This window comes from Aquila chrysaetos, chromosome 8 (assembly GCF_900496995.4).
Source record: "Aquila chrysaetos chrysaetos chromosome 8, bAquChr1.4, whole genome shotgun sequence".
Taxonomy (NCBI): domain Eukaryota; kingdom Metazoa; phylum Chordata; class Aves; order Accipitriformes; family Accipitridae; genus Aquila; species Aquila chrysaetos.
The window spans coordinates 14,178,977-14,201,558 of NC_044011.1; the positions used below are offsets into that span (position 1 = coordinate 14,178,977).

At 40.4% G+C, this 22,582-nt stretch overlaps 1 protein-coding gene and 1 long non-coding RNA gene across 2 annotated transcripts; one reads left to right on the forward strand and one right to left on the reverse strand.

Moving 5' to 3' along the window:
- Positions 1-5,930: 5,930 nt before the first annotated feature.
- Positions 5,931-22,304, forward strand: IYD (iodotyrosine deiodinase). The gene is made up of 5 exons (XM_030023225.2): positions 5,931-6,169; positions 15,328-15,522; positions 17,572-17,731; positions 19,586-19,742; positions 21,711-22,304. The coding sequence occupies exons 1-5, from the start codon at positions 5,989-5,991 to the stop codon at positions 21,891-21,893; spliced, it is 876 nt and encodes a 291-aa protein (XP_029879085.1). The 5' UTR covers positions 5,931-5,988; the 3' UTR covers positions 21,894-22,304.
- On the reverse strand, positions 13,219-15,075 carry LOC115345038. The gene is made up of 2 exons (XR_003924701.2): positions 14,972-15,075; positions 13,219-13,541 (listed from the first exon to the last, which is right to left on the reverse strand). It is a non-coding gene; the product is annotated as an uncharacterized LOC115345038 (long non-coding RNA).
- Positions 22,305-22,582: the final 278 nt, after the last annotated feature.

Sequence of the window (22,582 nt, forward strand, 5' to 3'; positions counted from 1 at the left end):
TCTCAACTTGCTGGCTATTGGGAGGGGGCCACTGCTACCCCTCCTTCCTCTTCCCTAAAGACCTCTTCTCTGAAGAGGTTATAACATCCTCTATTAGGCTGTGCTCTCCCACCTACCATGTGGCTATTCAGAAATGGCCTTTTATTTTTTTCTTACTTTTCCCCATGGGCTTGTATCAAAGGTAATTCACAGAATAAAACAGATTTTAACATAGCCTATTATGAGTCTATGCCTAAAAGTGATTATGGAAAAATAATATTTTGTCTTTATGTATCCCCATAGTTCGGGCAAATAACTTTCAAGGTCTGTGTTATCTGCAGACCCTTGGTGATTTTTCATGTAAGTTCGGTGATGTTTTCAGGATGTCTGTTTAGAAAGCTAAAAGTTTTAGTGAGTTCCTGAAAACTCACCCATGCAGCTTTACTTCAATGAGTAGCACTGTTAACATCTACCAGACTCCTGCCATGGGTAAATGCAGTCCTACATGTTCATGGTGGTAACATTGGTACAGCAGTAGCAAATTGCTCCTTCTGGTATGAATCTGAGGGTAAATTAGTCTCTGGGTTAAAATTTAAGTTATTTTCTCAAATCAGAAAAATTTTTAGGACTGGTATTGTCCGATTGAGCATGAGTAATGGTTTATCTGGTACCACAGATCCTAATAAATGGGTTATTCTGTTTAGAAAGATATTAATGAATCATGTTGTCTATTGCTAGGTTATTTCTTCTGCCCTGTAATATATAAATACAGGGAGCTTGCAACTGAAGTGCGGTATACTGAGGACAAATGGAAAGAATTACTCTATTGCATTGCGCGTTGTTGTCTCGTGCTTTCGTTGCTATGGGATGTAATTGTATTACCCACTGTACTGTTAGATTTCAAAAGGCTAGTTCATAAGCAGTAATAACATTTGTGGCAATCTGAGCTAAGTTAATGAAAAAGATAATCAAATCTAATGCTACAGGGCAAGATATCTGATATCTCTAAGGGTCACAAAGAGATCGTACAGCTGACTCGGGGGAAGACAAGGAGCGGTTGTATGTGTGGAGCGCAGAAGAGGCAAGATATGGCAGAAAAGTGAGGGTCACCTTGCTCAGAAGCACTGCGGGCTGGTCACTGGCAGAAGCAGGAGTGTATCTGCTAGATGTATCACAGATGAAGATGCTTATCAAGCTAAAGGTATTTTTAGTAATGCCAATACCTGATGATGTATAAGTTTCAGCTGATCCCAGACATTTGTCTCTATGTGTTGACTGGGAAACTGGATTAAGTAGTTCATGTGTGCTTCTACCTTGCCCGTAGCAGACATATACTGAGTTAGGGGCTGATCATAGATGGCATTGCAATAGCTTTTTTTTTTTTTTTCAGTAAACACCAACTCCAGTCTGAAACTCACTTCTGTCCCTGATGCCAATGTAATATTTAATTGCATCTCTAGACAATATCCAGTGGTGACTTTTTCCTGCTTCTAACTGTAAACACAGCAAGTTTTCTGTGTGGACAATTTTACCACCACATATTGGTATATCACTTGAGGGTCCTGACAGTGGCTTATGCCCTGACTAGCAGCAGAAATAGTGCACGTATTCCTGTAGGTGTGTAACTGATAATGTTCAGCAAGAGACATGTGCAATGATAACTGTAGTCAGCACCCAAAAATGTGTTTTCTCTCACAGACTTGTGCTATATATATTGCAATTACCTCCTTCATCCTACTCTGCCCTTTTGTACATTCCTTATTAGCATTCTTGTTTTTCTACTACTTCTCTCCTTTACACAGATCTGCTTTTGACTAGAGTAAGAATTCTTATACTAAGTCCTAGCCATCTGAGGCCATCTAGTGCTATAGCCTGTGTCATGCCTGTACATGGCCAAGGGTAGATGATTGGGAAAAATGAGAATGCTAAGGACTGCACGAAAGGGTCCCTCCTTCCATATATCTTCCCAAGTCTCAGACTTCCTACATTAGGTGTTTTAACTACCATACGGTACATTTTAGAATTTATCCTATCTAAATAGATGTACTGAATCCCTTTTTGAATGTCTAGACATTATTGGTTTCCTATAGCATCCAATAAGAAGTCTTAAGAGTTCTCCAATAAAGTACTGTTAGAAAAACATAGGTAGGAAAGACTGTTGGGGCTGATGGTTTTGGTTCTGCCTAGCCATTCACAGTCTCTTTCCCTTCTACCTCTGTGTGTTTATGTAGCTCAGATTCACCCTATACAGATAATATTTTCATTGATAATTTATGCATTTGGAGGCTTTCCTATCATTTACATCTTTTGTGTAACTCTTCTGTTAGACCCCATATGCATGTAAGAACTCATCAATAGACTTGGTTCAGCCTAGCCATGAGACAATCACATAGTAATGCCATAAGACTCCTCCAAGCAGGATGAGAGGAATATGCTGAGGTCATGGGGATGATGGGAAAACCAGTGGGGAATATCCAAAGCAGAAATGGAGCTGCATAACTTAGAGCTCACAGCTGGGTGCTGAAAGGCAGGTTTGGTTCCATGCAGTGCATCTACAGTAGGATGGTAAAACAGGAGAGGTAATAAGTTGATCCCACTGCATGGTACCGTCTAGACCTGTCCTTGTAGCCTATAAATGTCACTTGCTCATCACACATTTTTGCTTTGAGAAAAATAAAGGGCTATATTTGATACCTGAGTACATTTTTTTTTTTCTTCTTCACAGCAACAACAATTACACACAGAATTTAATGGAAAATATTAAAGAAAGAACTTTTGTCCAAAAGCTTTTAGTATGATGGTGTGTATCTTTTAAGAGTGTTTACTTGGATTTCATGCAGTAATACTTGAATACTTTGGTGTTCTCAATACCTGTATTTCTATCAAAATTTTCTAGCTTCTTTCCACATCTGTCAGAAAAAGCTTCATTAATTCCTAGGAGTAAGGTTATTTGTAATGTTTCTCCCGACTTTTTTGAAACTCAAAAACCCAGCTGCTAGGCTTTAGGGCTTACAGTAGAACAGAAGAAGTAATGGTAATAATGTGCTTGAACTTGTCATGATAATAATAATTACATTTCTATAAAGCTTGGATTGAAATAAATCCAACAGAAAAACTGATTAAAATCTACCATACAAAAGTTGACTGCTTCCACCCACCCCTTCCCACAGTTCCTCAGAGCATCACTGTGTTTATATTTTGAATGTCTACAGTATGGAGTTATTGAAACTAAATCAGGTTTTAATAAAACAAGGGATTTCTGAGGGACTGAAGTTCAAGCTAACAATGCAGAATATACAATACCAAATATAGATTTTGCTTAAGTTAATACCAAAGGGACTTTCATTTAGCTTGCTTGCTTTCTCTGCTCTACAAGAGAAAAATTAATATCTCATCATCTCTAAGAAAGTCAAAGTTATTCCAGGAGAGTGAGAGATTACAAAGTTCCCAGCATTGGAAATAGAGGTAGTTATTTTAAACAATAGCATTCAACCTTCTATATTGCCTCTCTTGCTCTTTCAGCACAGACCTGTCTCTCCGCAGGATGGATTCTCAGCTGCAAAGCATCCAGATCCTAATTTATGTGTATGTGAATATTCAAGGTTAACAAGAATATATTCCCTGTGGGAGAAACAGTCAGTGCCTTTTAGACTGCATTTCTTTTTCCTTCCTTGCCATAGAGTAGGTTGTTGAAAATGTGTCTGATTAAACTGTGGGTTCCTGTTCTACTCACATGAACAAATTTAATGTTTCTATTTGGGATTAGGTGAAGTATCTCTTCCCATGACTGGATGGCCAGCAGGCAGGACAAATACATTTAAATATCTGCTCTAAATCAAGGAGAGAGAGGATAAATTGAACTCTTTTTCCCACATGGTAATTGTTGTTCTTTCTATTCCTGTACAGTGTATGGGTTTGGGGGCTTTTTTTACACACAGCCCAAGATCAATGACCCAAGCAGGTGTCCCAGGTCACAACTTGACTGGAGAGTAGGGAAGAGAAGATTCATGGCTCGGGTTTTCAAGCAGGTTGCCCTCTTAGCCAGAGGTAGGTGCCTGTCTATTGCCAGCTTTACTGGATTAGAGTAGAAACCTAAGCACAAATTTTACATGTCCTCTTTATTTCACCTCTCATGGGTTTATGCAGGCACTTGGCTCGTTCTGAGGGTACCCTTCTTACACAGATCCCATACATTGCCTGGAAGGACCAGGACCTATGGGGACTCGGGGACTGTGTGTTGAAGTAGGATGTGCTGCAACAGCAGTGAAGTATTTATTCTGTATCTGAGTTGGGCAGCTGAGAAAGCCCAGCCTGGGTACAAGTTGTGAGGCAGTTTCATTTTGCCTCTAAGCACATCTAGACGATATGGGCACAGCTGAGCAATTTGCTTGGCCCTGCCCCTTTTAACACAAGGAGCTTGTATTAAAAGCGGATACCTGACTGGATCGTTAGCCGGACTATCATAGTGCGTGGCCACATATTCCTCTTCCTGTCCAGCAACCTGGTCATTAATCTGTGCTTCCCGACACACAGACCCTTCCTCAAGGCAGCCGGCAGTGTTCACTGAAGCGTGGGAAGGTAGGGAGCCTTTGGAGTGGCAGTGTCAAATGGGACCAGTAAGGGTGTGCCCAGCGCTGCAAAACCAGTGGGGTGAGAGACGCGAGTGGCTAGGGTATGGACAGAGAACTCGTCAGGATGAAACCTCTGCATACCCCAATGACTTCTCTCTTCCTTGTGTGCCCTGGTTTCCACATTAAGGAAACAGTGGGTGCCCTAGGCAGGACCTGCAATGCCCCCCAGTATGTGCCAGTTGCAGCGCGTGACATGCCAGGGCCCTGGGAGACACCATCTCCTGGAATGGTTACAGCCACGACTGCTCCCACTTATCTTGAGTGGCCTTATCCAAAATGCAGATTAACTTGCCATGGATACAGAGACTTCAGAGCTGGCCCTGTGCAGTATGAGATAAGGTTTGGCAGGGCTGGTGCTTAGCTGGCGCTAAAGAGGGCTGATGGGTGCTGGTGACTGCATACAGTCAGTACCCCCATATCCTGCTCTCCAACACGCCCCTCAGCACCCACTGCCATCTGGCATTTCATTATCCTGTATGTACCAACAGTCCCAGATAAAGACATTTTTTCAGTGCTGCTGTGCTGATTCAGTTCCTAAGCAGTTGGCTGAGGTAAAAAATTGGTTAAGCATTTTAGACATTGACTGTTCTTAGATTAGACCAGGATCCTATCACTTTTTAATCTTTCCTTTGACAAGATACCTGAATCACAGTTTTAAAATTCACTGCAGCATAGATATTCAGCCCTTAAATATTTCTTACATTGATTCCCTAAATTATTCTTTTTTCTTCCCCCAGAACATCCAGGATAAATACAGGGTTCTGTGAATCATCTCATTCATGCTTCATATGGAGGTAATGCTGCCACTTATCTGTTTTATTGACCTGTTTACATAGCCAAGGGTGCTGCAAGCTGATATTCAATTGGTGATATTCTGATTTCCTGGGATACATGAAATATGACTAATTTTATGAGTTAAACATTGAAGGGATGCCATCAGTTTTTAAAAGTCACATTCCCACTTCGCTCTTTCTCATAATAATTGTTACAAGCAAGATTACAGAGGTGACCGTAAGAACAAAAATAAGGGGGAGGTGGGGAGAGTGTTTTGCCTTAGTCTGGGGTTTTGAAAGATCTTTTGGGTTTTTTTTAATTTTGCACTGGACAGAATTTATGTTTGTATATGGTCAGTGCCTCTACTTGCTGTTTGTAAGTAGTTTCTTCCCAGAAAATATATAAACCTGGGTCTGCTTAACAGCATCACAGATGAGATTGTGGGGGCGGTGGCTGAAAAGTAGAACTGGGATAGGGTCGAGGACTGAACCTTGGGTCCACCCCTTTCTGCTTACTGCTGTTCTGCTCTCCCCTTTTCATCCTCTCCTCTCCTTTTCAGGAGAAACTACTGAACTTAGAAGGAAGGCTTCACATTTCCATAGTCATGGCACTCTTTTCTTCCCTAACCCCAGTCTTTATAGCTATTATATGTGTTTTGATTGGGGTAATACTGAAGAAGACTAATGGAGAGAAGGAAAAACGTGAGACTAAAAGCAAGCCTCTATCTCATCCGTGGATTGATGAAGATTTAAAAGATGGCACTGACCACCACTTAGAGGAGGAAGGTAAGAAAAATCTTATCCTCTGAGCACTTTTGTTGTTTGAATTTTATCTGCTGACATGAATAAAGGAGATGCGATCTTCTGGAGTTCTCCACAGTGATAGCAATGCATAGTGCTACACTGCTGCTGTGCCCTGGAAGGAGGCTGTCCTCATGTCATGTCATTCTTGGTGTAAATCTCTATTTTCCCCAGATCCCACAGGTCAGAATGCAAAAAGAAAATGCATTTTCAAAGACTCCTGTCTGTCCCTCTGCACAGCAGACCTCAGACCTAGGAGGGACTCTGTTGGCAATGTAGGGAAAGAAAGGAGATACTGCTGAAGTCCCCCCAGCCTCTTCCCACGCCTCATTAGTGTGAGCAAAGGGAAGACCTGAGCAAAGAGGTTCTATCTGCAAGCTGATTTTGTAGACATCTCATCCCACTTTACCATCTAGTGCTGCATATTTGGTCTCAGCACCCCCAGAAAAGTTGGAAATGGGTTTATTACAGTTATTACAAAAGTTGTCCATTTGTGACTTCTGAGAATGTCCATGAGAGCTTGAGCTGGAGTAGCACTGGGATCATTTGGGAGCTATGTTGATCAAGTAAGAAAAAAATGTGGTGATGGTATTAATCTGTTCACACAACTGCATATTTGAACCTGTACAAAATGCCTCTTTTTTTTTTTAGTAGTGATTTCTACTACATCTACAGTAGTGACGCACAGCTTGGACAAGTCTGAGCACAAAATACGCCCTTCCTTCTTTTTGTTTCCTGATTATCCTCCATAAGCTCCCTTTATTTCCTTATAAAATAAAAACCTACACGTTTCTGTTCCTATGAAGTTTTTAAACGTGCGGCTAATAGAGCTTTTTTTTTTTCTCAAGCTGGTTTCAAGGCTTTTTGCGTGTTTTTTTTGTCCCATAATGACACATTCCCTGAGTCTGCTTCTAGGAATCTTGAAACTTATATTGTTTTTCTGTACATATACCTATTTCTAAGAACCATTATTTCTCTTTACTTCGCAGTGTTCAGTGTACTTTGAGTTAGTGTTGTGTATCAGTTTCGAGAAATAGTTGATACTTGGAACATTTTGAACCACGTTGACTATTACCCAAATACACAAAATTTCTTTATAAAAATAGTTTAAATGTTGTATCCTCCTTTGTTCAATGCAAAATAGATTCTGTATAAAATTATCCCCTATTTACTTTGTCATTAGTGGCTTACTAGTTCAGTTAAATTGCTGCAAATTAAAATTCCTGTGGGTAGTTCAAGTTATAATCTATGAATTATCAGTGACATCTTTGATTACAGTTGTTTCTATCAGTTTAAGAATTTAGTTCCTCTAAATAAACAAACCTATTGGCTCTTAACAAGGAGCCTTATTGCCACAGCTGCATATATAAAATGTTATTCTTTTATGTCTTAGTTGTTGTCCCTTTTATTCGGGTGCTAAATTCAAAATTATATTAGTTTAAAATTTCTTACAAAAAATTGACTGCTATATAGACACGTTTGTGCTGTTGCTAAAAGGAGATTTATTTATTTTTAAATAAAACCTCTCTCAATGTACCATGTCATCTGACATCAAATTAGGTTCTCTTGCTATGTTGCTTTTAACAACAAATAATCATCTTTCCCTTAATGGTGTGTGATTTGAAGCAATATCTTTGCAAAACAGGCATGTCTTTTATCTCTAGAAAAATTAAAATAATTTCATCATGCTTAGAGAAGTTTTTCTTCAGCAGGGGAAAGCCCAGCCTAAGTGAGAAGACAATATGGCCACCTTGGTAAGGATCTGCTACTCTGCTAATGCTATAATTAAGAATCAACACATATTCACCCTGTTTTCAGTGTTAAAATTTTCACTGACTGCACTAGATGCTGAAATGGAAACATGGATGTAGACAGAGATTTTCTTAATAGTAAAGAATACTTTAACTGCTGTGTAAACTCTGCTACTTTACTAGTGTATCTTACTTTATCAGAAAAGCTCATTTCTGCTTAAATGGCTCAAGCTGGCTTGCGTTTAAAGATAAAGTTCCTCTGAAGAGAATTTGAATGAGGTGAGATGAAACATTTTTAAGGCTTTGCCTAAAGCTAGAGTCTAGGGCTGCCATAGGTGAACAAGCTGAATTTTGAACAGCTCCCTGACAGGAAGGGGCAGCTGAAGACCAAGTCTTTCGATATGCATCCGTGACCAAAGGGAGGGTGCTTTGCCAAGAGAGTGAAGCGCTCTGTAAGAAAAGCACTGAACTTGGGTGACATCAGCCCCATGAACATTCCCTGAAGTGGCACCAGCAGGGATGTTTCCTCCGAGCGGGACATACCTTGGAGCAGCAAAGCCTTCAGAGTAATTAGCTGAACTGCTTGGGCAGACTCAGTAGGGTCACTTATTAGCAGTGAAGGGTAGAAGGGGGAGGGCCAAGTGCTCCCAAGCTTGTCTGTGTTATGCTTTCGGTAGGTGAAGAGAAGGATGTTTCTCAGAGCAGCTAGAAACCCAGTTCTTTGGTTAAGTGGAAAGCATTCACTCAGTCCATTTGTTTAATGCCTTAACTGGCAGTACTTCAGATTTGTTTGCATTCCCATCTGTCCTGTAACTTTTTCCTTCATTTATGAGATCCAGAATGAGAGACTGTTGTGCTGTGGATTGGCAAGAATGGTCTGTATGTGTGTGTATCTGGCCGTGTCTTGCATTAGGTCACGTGTGATTAGATACAGATGAAAAAGATGTTTCTTCAGCCTTGTCTTGAACGATGAGTCACAAGGGGTCTCTTCTAGTGGTGGGCATCTCATCCTAAAGTGGTGGTACCTCGTCTCCCACTGCTTCAGGTTTACACAATTAGATGTGGACTATTGCAAAGACAAATTCAGTCTTTAGCCCAGGGAGCTTATTGGATATTGGTCACTTTCTTGGTCATACGTTCAGATCAATACAGTTGATGGATATGGTAAATACAGACCCAGTTTACAGTGGTGTGGAGGATGAGGTTGAATTTTATTTGTATCCTTGTTACCCTGGGGATCAGTTGCAGAGATCAACAGCCAAGGCATTTTATTACTACATATTAATCGTGGGGACTTTGGTGATGTACTCTACTTAGGGCCCAAATGTTCCACCTCTTCTGAAAATGCACTGCTCATTGCTTGTGATACTTCTTATAACAGACCTCTCTGACTTAGAAATATTTCTCCACTCCCCAAGTTCAAAGGCTTCCCACATCTTTTAATATTACTACTGACATGAATCAGGCAGTAGCAGTTTAAATTTCCAATTCAATGACAGTTCATGCTTTGTGTCATTTAGGAGCACAGGACTTACACGGACATGATGCATCATTGCGTTTATCTCCCCGCTGCTGCAGACACCTCCAGCCTTTGTCATCAGCTGAATGAACATGAAAACTGGCCTTTTTTGTCCCCACTTCTTTAACCTTGCTGGAAAGCTATCCCAGAACTTCGTACTATGGGTTAAAAATCCTCCTCTGCCTGCCTGCCCGCCCAAACTTACTTAATACTATACCCATTTTTCCTGTTCCATCTTCTTGTTAGTTTAAAGGATGCTTCTCCAGCCCTTGTGTATACCCTCCTGTGGTTTACAGGCAGCAATCAGATTACCTCTCAGCTTTCCTTTTACTAGGTAAACCAGCAAATCTTCTCTTTATAAAACAGCCACTCCATTCCTCTGAAGATCTTAAGAAACCTTCTGCAACTATATTCCAGTGTGAGGTAATTTTCACAGTATTTTGATGCTGGCTTCTTCCAGGGTCTGCCTCTCCCACTTGATATTTCTTTTGCTTAAGATCCCTGACCAGCTCTTGAAGTTTCCAGGGTCAGCCTGCAAACCACTATTTATAACCCACTGGTAAGGCACTCCATCTCTTTTAGTTCCCTATTAGCCACACAGTTCAGGATTGGATTCACTACTGGAATTCCTGTAGTGGCAGATTATGTAGCAGTCTGCCATTAATCAAGCAAAAGAAGAGAAGGTCAGTTGCCCAGCATTTTAAGTCCAAAGATGTGAAAGCTTTCTTTATATACATTAAATTGTTCTCCTATGTATTGTGCCTTTACACTGGAAAAGAGGATTGGAGAGGAATTCTATGCTTAGGAAGCAATTCCTTAGAGAAGAAACTGAAAGAGTTGGTTTGGAAAGCAAACACATTGGTCTAGACTGAGGTTACAAGTAAGGTTTCTCAAGGATCGGTTTCAGGACCAATTGTTAATATTATCTAGTGGTCTTTGCATAAAACCAAGGAGTGTACAAGTGAAATTTCTTAATGACATACAACTGGGAGCCAACGACACAGGGAAGTGTCAGTATTGGTAAAATAAGTGGCTAACAGAAATGAAATGACAAGTCGTTGTTCTTATTGTGAGTTTATGTTATTAGGAACTCATGGTAAGAATTTTTTCTACAAACTGAGGCAAAATTTATTACATGATTTGTAGGCTGATTATAACCTCCCCTATGAACTGCGGGGAAGAACATAAACATAATCCTAAATGTATCCAGAGAGGAATTTCTGATAGAGTCAGAGAAATAGTACTTCTAAAATGAGATTTCACTTGGGATGTCTGAGCCAAAAGCATTTCAGATTTGCTTAAAGAGCAGGAAGCCTGCTGACTATTGTAAATGTACAACAGAATTGATGGCAATCTTGAGAATGTGGCTAACAAGATAATAGACTGACTAGCAGGATGTCTGTTGTCCATCAAATGATGGAATACACAAAGATGTAAACAAGACATTTGTAGTATTGTATAACGTGACCGTACAAGCAGGAATATGTCTAAACACAGCAATTAAAGATATAGAGAGCATGCACTAAACAGATGGTGCTGATAATGATTTTAGCTTAGCATATGGATAATGTTAACTGCTAAGAATGAATGGTAGACACATGGTGGAAGAGAATAAATAATAGATGAATTTATTTATTAAAAAAAAATTGCCAGGAGAGTTTTGGGTTTGTGTGTCAGTTGTCTCACTTCTGGGTTCTTCCCCTGCCTCAGCCAGTATTCCCATTTTGAGTGTATCAAGGTTTTAAAGTTTTGCTTACAAAACTTAAGCTTAGATGTAGTGATTCTCACACTTTCATTCTCACTAGTCACCTCACCTTTGTCCCATGTCCAAAATCTTTGAAAGGACATTTTTTTTTTTTTCACTATGTTATTATTAAGTTGAACCATCTTGACCACGCAGCATCTTCACTTCTTCCCTTCTACTTACATGGGAAAAAAACCAACCCGCAAAACAAGCAAACAGATCTCTCAAAATTTAACTCGGCTTGACCTTACATAATACTGCAAGTTTTATACTTCCTGTCTTACAAGGTCTAGGTTTCTGTGCTAACTAATCCTTTTCTTCCATTCCTAGTTGCCTATAGATCATTTAATTGAGATGTTTATTCAACCAATTACATCTAAGATGATTTTTATACCTCTGATTTAAAGAAATGCCAAACCTCTCTGCTTCCTGATCCCTGAATTCTTCAATCTGAGTTCTCCAACTTAATTTTTCTTAATCCCTTATTTTCCCCAAGTTTTTTCTCTTACACAGCTATAGACCTATTTTTTCTTACCCTTTCATTTAGTCAATTAAATTGAATGAACTGATAATTTTTTTTTTTTCTAATGTCCTCCCTTTTCACTGAAACCAAAGCTAAGAGAGTCACTGCACCAAGAGAAGAACGGGTTATTTGGTTAAGGTATGGGATGCATCAGCTGGGAAGCCTGGTTTTTAGTATTATCATAATATTTCCTGTTTGGTCTATACCTGGAAAGCTATGCTTCCGCTGGGTACTTCATACCAATGGTGTGGCTGAGGCAATATGACTCTCTTAAAGATGTGTCCTGATCTAGATGTGACCTTGGGGGCCTTTGTAGGCTTCACACTATCCCAGAAGATAGTGAATCTCAAAAAACAATCCTTTTTTAGCCATGCTACTTTTTTATTTCTTTACAGTCCACCATGACATCAATTATTACCTATTTTTTTATTGATATGCTTCCTGCACAAGCCAAACCAGGCACTGCTGTTGTTATAGTGTCTTCATTCTTCCTTCCCTGCCATGTTTTGTTTCATGTCCTGCACAGGCACTGATAGCTTGTCCAGTTTGCTGTCTAGGCCTCTGTACTCAACTGGCCACAAGTAACATGCTCTTTGGATTAAGTACATCATCTGAGTCAGTTCTCTGACTACTGCCCTCATCCATAAAAATAATTTAATCTTGCTCTTCATCCTTCTGTCCTTCAACATTCATGTATATATTGATGGTTTATCACCTACCTGACTTCCCTCTCCTTGTGTTTCAAAACCAGGTACAGAGATTACACAAATTTCCTCCAGCCTTTGCTGCCATTTGAGAAACCTCCTTTGTAAAGATTTTCAGTATTTTATAGACTAGTCTCAGTATCTCAGTATCACTAACTCAAAATGATTGTTGATAGTTTTGCAATAATACTAGAAAAAGAGATGACCGAGCAGGGCTTGGATTTGCTTAGGAGCCAAGGCTAGACCATCAAGTCTCCTCCATCAGTGGCTGAATAAGAGGTATGGTGCACTGAATGTATGCCATTTCCTACTTTCTGAACTTTGATAAAAATCTCATCATAAGAATGTAAATAGTGAGAGCACATAAGAAATCTTCGTTCCTGGAGTTAGTTTTATTTGACTGTTTCTAGGCCAGAAATAGTCTATTTCTATTTCCCAGGACACTCAACATTGTAAACTTGTGAAATGGATAGCGATGATCACTACTGCACATTAATATAAGCACAAATAGTATAGTCTGACCTGAAATTTTCACCAAGACACTAATCCAATACCTACTTTCAGTATAGTTTTCTGGTCAGATTCTGCCTTCTGATAGACAATGCATAACCTCAGCTGATTTCAGGAAGTTTTTTGTTATCATAAGGAAAATATTTCTGCCACTTAGAAACTCCTCTTACAAGAGTGCCTATGGATAAAATTAAGTTGTGCATCATTCTGTGTAACTACTAAATCTCAGTTCAGCAATGAATATCTTTCTTGCAGTTTCAGTACGGCTATACAGAAGATGGATTTGGAGAAGGACAATTAATTTTATTGGACCAATCAAGACAGTTGCAGGAGGCCATCCAGCTTCCAGGCCTGTAAGGCCTTTGAGAGGAGCTTGCAGGAGATGTTATGTGCCCAAAGCTTGCATGATTTTCTGTCCTGTCGATATCAATGGACACCTTCTGAATTTCTCTACTGGCCAGACAGTCCTCAGTCGAGTTGGAAAGGGTTGATGAGTTGCCATGTCCCAAGTCCTTTTTTTTTTCCCTTAGGGTTTTATACATTTTTGGGTCATCACTTTTTCTCTCAAATCCTTTGGCTTCCAGGCATCACTGTGTCAACTTCTCTCTGTGGAAGGTTTTGCATATTGGCTTTTACCAGCTTAACATAGTGGTCCTTAAAAATGGCATCCTATGGTACCATGCATGGTGTGGAAGAGGTGGGAAGGATGCAGAGCTCTAACCATCTCCCTGCCTCCCCTCCCCAGCTACCCTACCACTCTAAAACATGTAGGATGTTGAACACTGGGTCCCCAGCAGCTCTTCCTCTCAACATCCTCTTGCACCACACTACTTGCTAGTGTAAACATAGCCTTTTAACCCTGTAATATTCCCTTCACTGAGTGTGGAGGAGGAACAGCAAAAAAGGGGGTGTGAAAGTTTCTGAAAGAGATCATCACCAGAATCCTAGCAAAAGGGCAAGTCCTAGTCAGCCGATTGCTATTGAATAGTAAATAATGTACTTTACTAAGTGTAAACCACAAAGGGAATGCTAGGAAGAGGCATCCTCTTCCTTTTTCAGTTTAAGTGTGAAAGATGGCCACAAAAATAATTTTTACAATGGGTCACTGCTTCCCATTACCCTGGAGCCAGGTCCTTGCAGACTGTGACTGAGAGTGCTTAATACAGGCATGAAATTCTAAACAAAACAAATTTTCTGGGTGACTTCTTTGTATGCAAAATGAAATGTATGTTGTTTGGGGACCAGAATCATTCTGCTTAGAATCAACATATGAAACTATATATATTGCAGCCTCTTGCACGTGCTGAGCTGCACTTGTGAATATTTCACTGCTGTTTATAAAATGAACAAAAAAATCAGCCTGGTCTCTAAGGCAACTGCATACTACTAAAACACAGAAATAATTGCTGTTTGAATTTGCACTGGAGATTGCTATGATTCCAGAATAACAGCCTAATGGCAACTGAAAAAGCACTGGAATATTTTTTCCTGACTCAGCCCTCTGTAGCAGATTGCTCAATACTATTGACTAGTCAAAATGCAAAATTTAAATGGCTTTAACTTCCACATTATAGTTGCAAAAAATGCTGTCCCTGCTGATTCTAGGAATGCAGGGGAGAAAGAGGAGATCTCAGAGACAACAGAAGATGCATTTTGTGGTATTAAAAAAAACCAGAGACACACTTCAGTGAAATGAGGAACCATTTTGAGTTCTTAAATTAAAGACAAGAAACACAATATCCTACATTTGATATGTTGTTATCCTAAGTATAGATGCCTGTCATCCATTTCCTCTTATGCTGAAAGTATCATGAAACCAAAGAACTTAACCACAAAGTCACATCTGTGCAGAGCCTAGACTTGTAATGATTCTGCTATGAAACATGCTATGAATATGGAAGAAGCTGACATTCAGCTTGTCAGAGGAGATTTTACACATATTGGTAGTTAAGCCCTCTCCTTAACTTCAGTAATTTAATTGATTTTTTTCTTATTAGGCTGCTCAGGAAGGAACACACATGTTCACACTTACTTACTGAGAAAAGCGAGCTGAAAGGTTGGCCACCTTTTCACCACTGTTTCAGTTTGTAACCCATTTGTACAGGCAGGCTTGCAGACTGAAGTGGAGAAGGCCATGACTTCTTTGTAGATCACACTTGCTACAGCTGGGAGGACCCTCCTGCCTCTTGGTATTTAAACAAGGTGTTTATTCAGTAGCTGGAGCTAGGGATCAATGAGTTGTGTCAACTGGACCCTCAGACTTTGCCTTTCCAGTGGTGTAGAAGTGCGATGTATGCCAATGCAGGCCAAAGTGCATTAAAGTGGTGAACGCCGAAGATATAAACAGTGTTCTCCAGCAAAAAAATCCTTAACCACTTTTATTTTCTTGCAGACGTTGATGAAGAGTGGCAAGGTCTTGATGAAAATATTGCCCATGTCCCCTTCTTCGCAGAGCGCTACTCTGAGGGTGAAATGATTAAAAGGTCACAGATGTTTTATGAGCTTCTTAATAAGAGGCGGTCTGTCAGGTTTCTCAGTGATGAGCCGGTCCCCAGGGAGGTTATCGATAATGTCATCAGAACAGCAGGTATGGTACTGAGTGGTTCAAGGTTTGGGGAGAAAAAAAAAGGGGGGGGGGGGGATCAGCATTGCTGTTCAACTGTGTAAAAGTGATGTGGAAAAGCCAAGAGAATTGGCATTTGGCTTATGGTTTCCTAGATTCACCGGTAGCTATAACGAATGAGCACCCATTGATTGATGGGAAATTACGCAGCTTGAACAACTATGTGTCGGGGACTGGTTTGGAGCATTCCCAATTCCTTTGTATTTGCAGTGCACCCAAAAGGGAGAAAGAGCATTTCAACAGCATGAAACAAACCATTTCATTTTCAAGCCTTAAAAGATGTTCTTTAAAACAAAATCAATGTCCAGTTTAGTGAGACATCTTTCAAATAGAAATACTGAAGTGTTTTCTCTCAAAAATGTCAAACTATGTGTACTTCACATGCTTTAAAATTTCATGTATTATGATATTTATCATATGTACATTTTGTTTGTTGCTTTTTTTTTCCCCCCAACAAATTGATGAAATTGTCTCAGCCACGCAAAATATTTCGGTTGACATAAATGGTTGAGTTTTATTATGGGGAAAAAAGTTTCTGTCTAGAACAAAAAAACTTTTCCAGTCCTTCCAACATCAGTGCCAGGCCCCTATTGCATATGACTGGAGTGTTATGCTGAGGACCCTGATCAAGATTATTTGACTGAATATCAGAAATTAATTTTCTTTTTCTTTTTTTTTTTGAGAATTTATGTGTTGCAAAACATTACTGTCATGTCCTGGCCTAATCTCATCTCTGCTTAGTAACATTGACTTCAGCCAGGAGTGGCTTTGATCCTCGTTATTCCTCTTATTCTATGAACCAGCCGCTGCTAGTATAGAAAATATTCACAAGCTGCCTTAGAGAAAAGTTCAGTAGCCTCTAGCAGGATTAATAATATAGAGATTCTTAGCATTTAAGCTGCATTGTTTTTCCATTAAAAACTGTAAGCAGCTTTGTTACTGCACTGTAACAAGTCTGCATCTTCCTCTAATTAGCTGGGAGTCATTAAAACACTGAGCATGTTTTGGCAAATGCAGCAAAGCGAACAAGCCTGGAGTGCAGATGAAGTACTTAGTAACCCTCAAAGCATTGGGCTGTGTAGAGAAAAAGAAAACAAAGCAAAGCATAAATGTCATCAGTTCTTACCGAAACCTGAGGAGAGGCAAGGTTCACAATATAAACAGATTTTAATATAAAAGATAGTTCAAGCTGCTTATTCAGTGTTTGTCAAACTGAAATCAGTGCTTAGGTCAGCAAATATTGTATGTGTTCAAGACCTTCAAATATTTTTAAAATATGTATGAGGGGCTGGAGAGATCTAAACAGTCTCCTTAACCTATTTATCTGCGAACCTGCATAGAAAACTATATTCTTCAGCTTCTGGCTTTCATCCTGTAGGCAGTTAAAATATTCTCCAATGGTGTTGGTGTGTAATGATCAGGGCTGAATGAGCAAATGCAGATTTAATATGTGCACACCTACATACACCAGCTGTCTTTGGGACAACAAACTCAAACCTGTGTGCTATATGGCAGATGTCTGTATTGTGCAGCTCCTCATCATTGTCAGTCAGCGACAGTTTCCTGCGGGTGGTCGCTTAGTCTTGGTTCCCTGAAAGCCATTAGCTTTGCCCTTCAGCTAAAATCATGTCTCAGAGTTGGGTGCCTATTCAGATGGTGTGTTGCTTTCAGTATAATGTTTTGTAATAACATTACTGCATGCATATATTGTGCCATAATACTGCCCCATCATAAGAACCACAAAGGAATTTTTACAAATCCCTAACTTTGGTTTCCTGTAAGGTGGCTCTATGAAAGGACTAACCTCTGTCATTGAATGGGACTTCACATTTTTTGAGAAAGAAATGAATAGGAGTGTGTGCCAGAACTTATCTTAGTCCTTTTCTTCCCATCTAATCCACCTGCTTTCCCATTGCTCTGTTGGTCAGCCTGAAAGCCCACAAGGAAGAGCTGATACCTCTCACTGCACACCCTCCTTCCTGCATTTTCATCTTTCCCTGTTTTTGTATGAAGGTACTTCACCCAGTGGAGCGCACACTGAGCCCTGGACCTTTGTGGTAGTGCAAGATCCATATTTAAAACATAAGATTCGTGAGATTGTAGAAGAAGAAGAAGAAATCAACTACAAAAAAAGGATGGGAGACAGATGGGTTAATGACCTGAAAAGATTGAGGTACAAAAAAGTCAATTGACTAAGGGGTTTGAAGGGAGCCGTGTTTTAATCTAGGAAAGACTATATTGGGAAGTTTTAGTCATGCTGCTTTTTTTTTATTATTATTTTTTTGACTTATTTTCAGAAGAAAAAAACGACAAAACCAAAACCTGAAAATATTCAGCTCAATTTTTAAAACTGTTTTTAAAAAGTTTTTTCAAGTCTGTGCTCCTTAAACTCTCTGCAGTTTTCTGGTGCTCCTCAGGAGGGCAGCTGTAAATATTTCCCACGACCTGATCACAGAAAAAGAAGGAAGGTCAGATCACAGAAAAAGAAGGAAGTCAGAGACTGCCCCAGCCAGAGAGTTGCCAGGGTCGCTATAATGTGGTCCTTTTGCTAATTTACAGGTGGGAAGAAAAGACTCCTGTTTGAGGAAAGTGGAGTTCCTACCCAGCAGGAGCTGAAAAAAAAATATTTACTATCTATATGTTAATTCTGGCTGCCTTGTTCTAAGGGCCAGGTGAGATGCAGCACCTGACTGATACACACAGAAGAAAAATTCACTATGCCTGCGTGCTTCAATCTTACCAGAAGAAAGATGAAATAAGTGACTCAGATGTTCAGCACACTCTTTTCTGTTGCATGGCTTTGTCTTGATTCTCAAGATGACTGGAATCTTACTGAAAGCACCACAGTTTAGAAAACTGAAGTGATAAAATAAGCTTGTCTTGAATTCTTCCAGTATCCTTTTCCATTTTTTCCTCCCTCTTGCTTTTAATATATTTCTAAGGTTCATGTTTGGAAAGAAAAACTTAAAAATATGTGTAGAATTGTACCTTGGTGGCTGGTTCATAAACACTCCATCCTTAAATTGGCTCCTTTGTTATTTTTTTTCATGTGACCTCTGTTGCCATAACTCTTGTCCAAGTTTTTTCCTGTTGTTTGCCAAACAGTGAAGCTCCCAAAGTCATTGGGAGCTTTGCTGCTGACTGAGGTAACCCCAAGGCTTGTCCCTATGCAAGTGCTGAATTATGCAAGACTTAATTGTTCCAAATGCCCTCCAAAATCTGACTGACTTGCTTAACTTCACACAATGGGAAGATATCTACTGAGTCTTGGCTTGTCAAATGAAGCATATGCACAAAGCCTTATAGTGTTGATTTGCTCTACTTGTTTCATAATGTTATTATTTTTTAGGTGCTTATGTGCTATGTAAATTTATGTGCTATGTAAACAACTAAAAGATTGTATTTTTTATATCTTGAGTGAGAACAGGAGAAAGCACACATTTTCTTATCTAAATCCTGCATCGTAATTGTATATATTGTCATTAAAAAAAAAAAGGGAACTAAATGAATTCTAACAAGGCTGAAATACCCAGAAACAGAATAACTTTTTTTTGCCATGAAAATATATTTAGGTTTACACCTTAGGCCAAGAAGTTTTGAACTTTTCTGCCAGCAGTTTTCCCTGCAATTACAAAAAAGCTGGCACTGCTGGTAACAGGTGGATCTGCAAGTCTGCAAGATTCCAGGAATTAAACAACCTCAAGGGCAAATGCTTATGAGGCCAGTTCACAGATAAGAGGTCAAGAACTACCTCCTATTTTTATGCAATTCCACTCTTCAGAGTAAGCGCATCAACTCCTCAGCCAATTTGGTTAAAATTGAGAACTCTATTCAACCTTTTTTTTTTTTTCCAGAAATGTTTCTATTTAAGCTGATAATACTTAATCCTTTGCAGTGAATGTTCTAAGATTTAGTCTACTGCTATAATTGTCATGTACCTTTAGTGCCCCTTTGCAGACAGTAAAAGTGACTTACAGGAAAGTGAAAAAGTTGCAAAATAAATGTCTTAAACATTATTCTTTTGCAGAACAAACTGGATCAAAGAGTACTTGGACACTGCTCCATATCTGATCCTCATTTTCAAGCAGGTATACGGGTGGCTTCCAAATGGCAAAAAGAAGACCCACTACTACAATGAAATCAGTGTTTCTATTGCCTGTGGTATCCTGCTTGCTGCACTGCAGGTATGTTGGCAGATCAACATAATGGGAGTCAATATATCGGTTTGGATTACATACCAAGACTATTCTGCCCAAATGAGGGTGGAACCCAATTTAGATTTTAACATTATCGGTCCTCTAGATTACTCCAATTCCTGGAAATATGTCTTAGTTTTGAGTTTTAAAGTTATTCTGCACAGGCCTACATCTGAGAAGGTGGTTCCTCTCCTCAGTGCTGGTTAACAAGACAAAAAATGTAATGCAGCTTACTTCCAGATTTGTCACTCTTGTCCCGGGACAGGCTTCAGCCCCTGTGGTTTCTGCCTTATGCTAACAGGGCTGACAGGGTCTGCAGGCTACCCCAAGCACGGCTGTGCAGTGCCACGCTGGCCCCTTCTTTTCAGTAATCCCTAAAAACCAACTTAACCCCAAATCATTTTTAGTACACGGTGCTGGAAAAAAAAAAATCAAGGACATATTTCACAGAACAGGCTGTACTATTTCAATCAGTCTTTCCAAGACTCAGTGAAACGATTTCTAAAGCTCAGCATGTTTGACACCAGCCAGTTGGATTTTCTCAGTGGTTTCTCAGTGCTCGGTTCTGCTTTTTGTATCTGATGTACTCACAGAAGTGTTTAAATAGTGAAGCTAGTCTGATAGTTAACTTGGCCTGTCAGCAGGGTAACAACAAGGTGCCACCTCTTATATTAGGCCAATTTCCTACCAGGAACTGCAGTTTCTCCTCCGTTCTGTTTTGAGTGACACTTCCCTTCCTGCATTGCTGCTTCTCTGGAGGATCTTCAGGATGGGAAATCTGAGAATTGAGCAGTGCAGAAGCACATTGCTGGGATGTTGCTGCTCTGCAGCTGCACAGTGCTCTGTATTTTCCCTCTGTGGAGTGGAGAGCAAAGGGAATGCACAGGGAATGGGGCAGATCCAGACCTGTGTCACTAGTGCCTTAGTCAGAAGCAGTAGGAGTGACAAGGCTCCACTTTCCCCTGAGCCAGCCCACCGTCAGGTGGGATTTCGGAGGCTCCCTATCAACTGTTAGGCTCCTTAGTGTGGTCTCTTTCCCAGCTCCTATAAATTAATTGACAACATTGAAGGACACAGTGCCATGGAGTCATAGCACTCAGCGCCATCACTATTAGCTCTTTTACTCTTAAGAAGATCATAGAGATTACTTAACATGAGAGACCCATTGCCTGAGCACCTCTCACTGGCTGACTTTTATACCTCAAAGCCTCCCAAAATATTTACATTACATGGAGGGAGAGACTGAAATCCACATGTGCAACTATCAGGAAGTGCCTCAGCTCTGTGGTCATATCTTGGATAATGTCAGCTCTTTATTATTTGTCAGTTGTTCAGCTTTTTTGTGAGATTCCATAAGAGAGGAGGAGAGATACATACACTTATTTTGGGGTTCTGATGTAAGCCAGAACATTGGCCACTGTGAGAGATGGCAACAGACTCCTGTGACAACTTCTGAGGCAGAGCCTGTGCCCGCTGTCCCCGTGAGGTACAGCTCTTGAGAAGGAACAAACGTTCACAAAGCTGTAAGGCATCTTCCTGCCAGCTGTATGGAGGCAAGAACCCAAACATTTCTCTGTATAAGCCAGATGAACCCCATGGGGTGATATTCCAGTGATAACCCCACAACTGCCTCTCAGCTTCACTGTGGCCATGGGTCCCCAATTACACTGAGTACCACAGGCAGCCTCCTGCTGTACAGCATACAGATATGTCAAGCACAACGTGCTGTTGCTGCAGTGGAGAAGTGCTGTACTTCTCTGTAGGCAAAGCAGGCATCTTTTATGGTACCGTCGAGTCTGTTAGTAAATTAGATGTTCTAAAGCCTGCAGCAGGGTCTAACAAAGCAGCATTTCTGGGTAGTCAGTAGGAGAATGTGTACAGGTCTGATGGGAATAACAGATAGAAACACAGAGCACAGACTTCTGTCTCACTCTGTTGCTGTCTGTCTTGCTGCAGAATGCGGGTCTGTACACAGTGACCTCCACACCCCTCAACTGCGGCCCCCAACTGCGGGTGCTGCTCCAGCGCCCAGCAAACGAGAAGCTGCTCTTGCTGCTCCCTGTTGGCTATCCCAAGAAAGAGGCTACAGTGCCTGCGCTGACCCGAAAGCCGCTGAAAGACATCATGGTGGTCATGTGAGCCCAGCGCCAGGAGGAAGGAGTACATCCCTGCTGCCAGCTAGTAAGCAGCAGCCAGCTGAAGTTGTCACTGCTGTTTCTGTGTATCATCCTCCTACGTCACTGCTGCTCTGGCTGTTTACACCTGTATTTCTTTCAGTGCTAGTAATCTACTAATAGTAGTGAGCAGTCAAGCACTGCACATTTGACGGCTGCTGTTACCAATGAGCCCAGGCAGTTGTTCCAGGGGACGCGTACAATGGCCTTTAAATGACCTTCATCACTCGATTTTTCTTATGCATTGTAGGGACAAATCTTTCCTTGAACTGGAATGTATATTCTCCTTATACTTTTGTGATAACCGTTACACAGTTATTTTCACTTCAGAAATTTAATGGAGGTTGTATTAAAAGATATAAGGAGGTCAAACTCAGCTGTGTTATCTTGATCAGTGTGTGCTATTTAAATGCCCCTTCCTCTTCACTGTGTTCAGTTCTGCATAGGAGGAAGCTATTTTTCTCATATACAGTAGCATTTTCCTTACCTGATTGATCTCAAAAACATTTTCTGTATCAGGCTTTCTTAAACTATTGCTGGTACAAGTGTCTTCGGCTGGGGGAGATCTAGTAGAAACAAAGCATCCAAGTAATTTCCTTGTTACCAGTTATTTATACCTGTTCCAGGCACAGTTAGATCATATGGCAGCTATCA

Excerpts from the sequence above, each read along its gene's own strand:
- IYD (XM_030023225.2), top strand. The coding sequence starts at position 5,989 with ATGGCACTCTTTTCTTCCCTAACCCCAGTCTTTATAGCTATTATATGT. Across the intron at positions 6,170-15,327 it reads CCACCACTTAGAGGAGGAAG|ACGTTGATGAAGAGTGGCAA; the intron begins GTAAGAAAAATC and ends ATTTTCTTGCAG. Across the intron at positions 17,732-19,585 it reads AATGACCTGAAAAGATTGAG|AACAAACTGGATCAAAGAGT; the intron begins GTACAAAAAAGT and ends ATTCTTTTGCAG.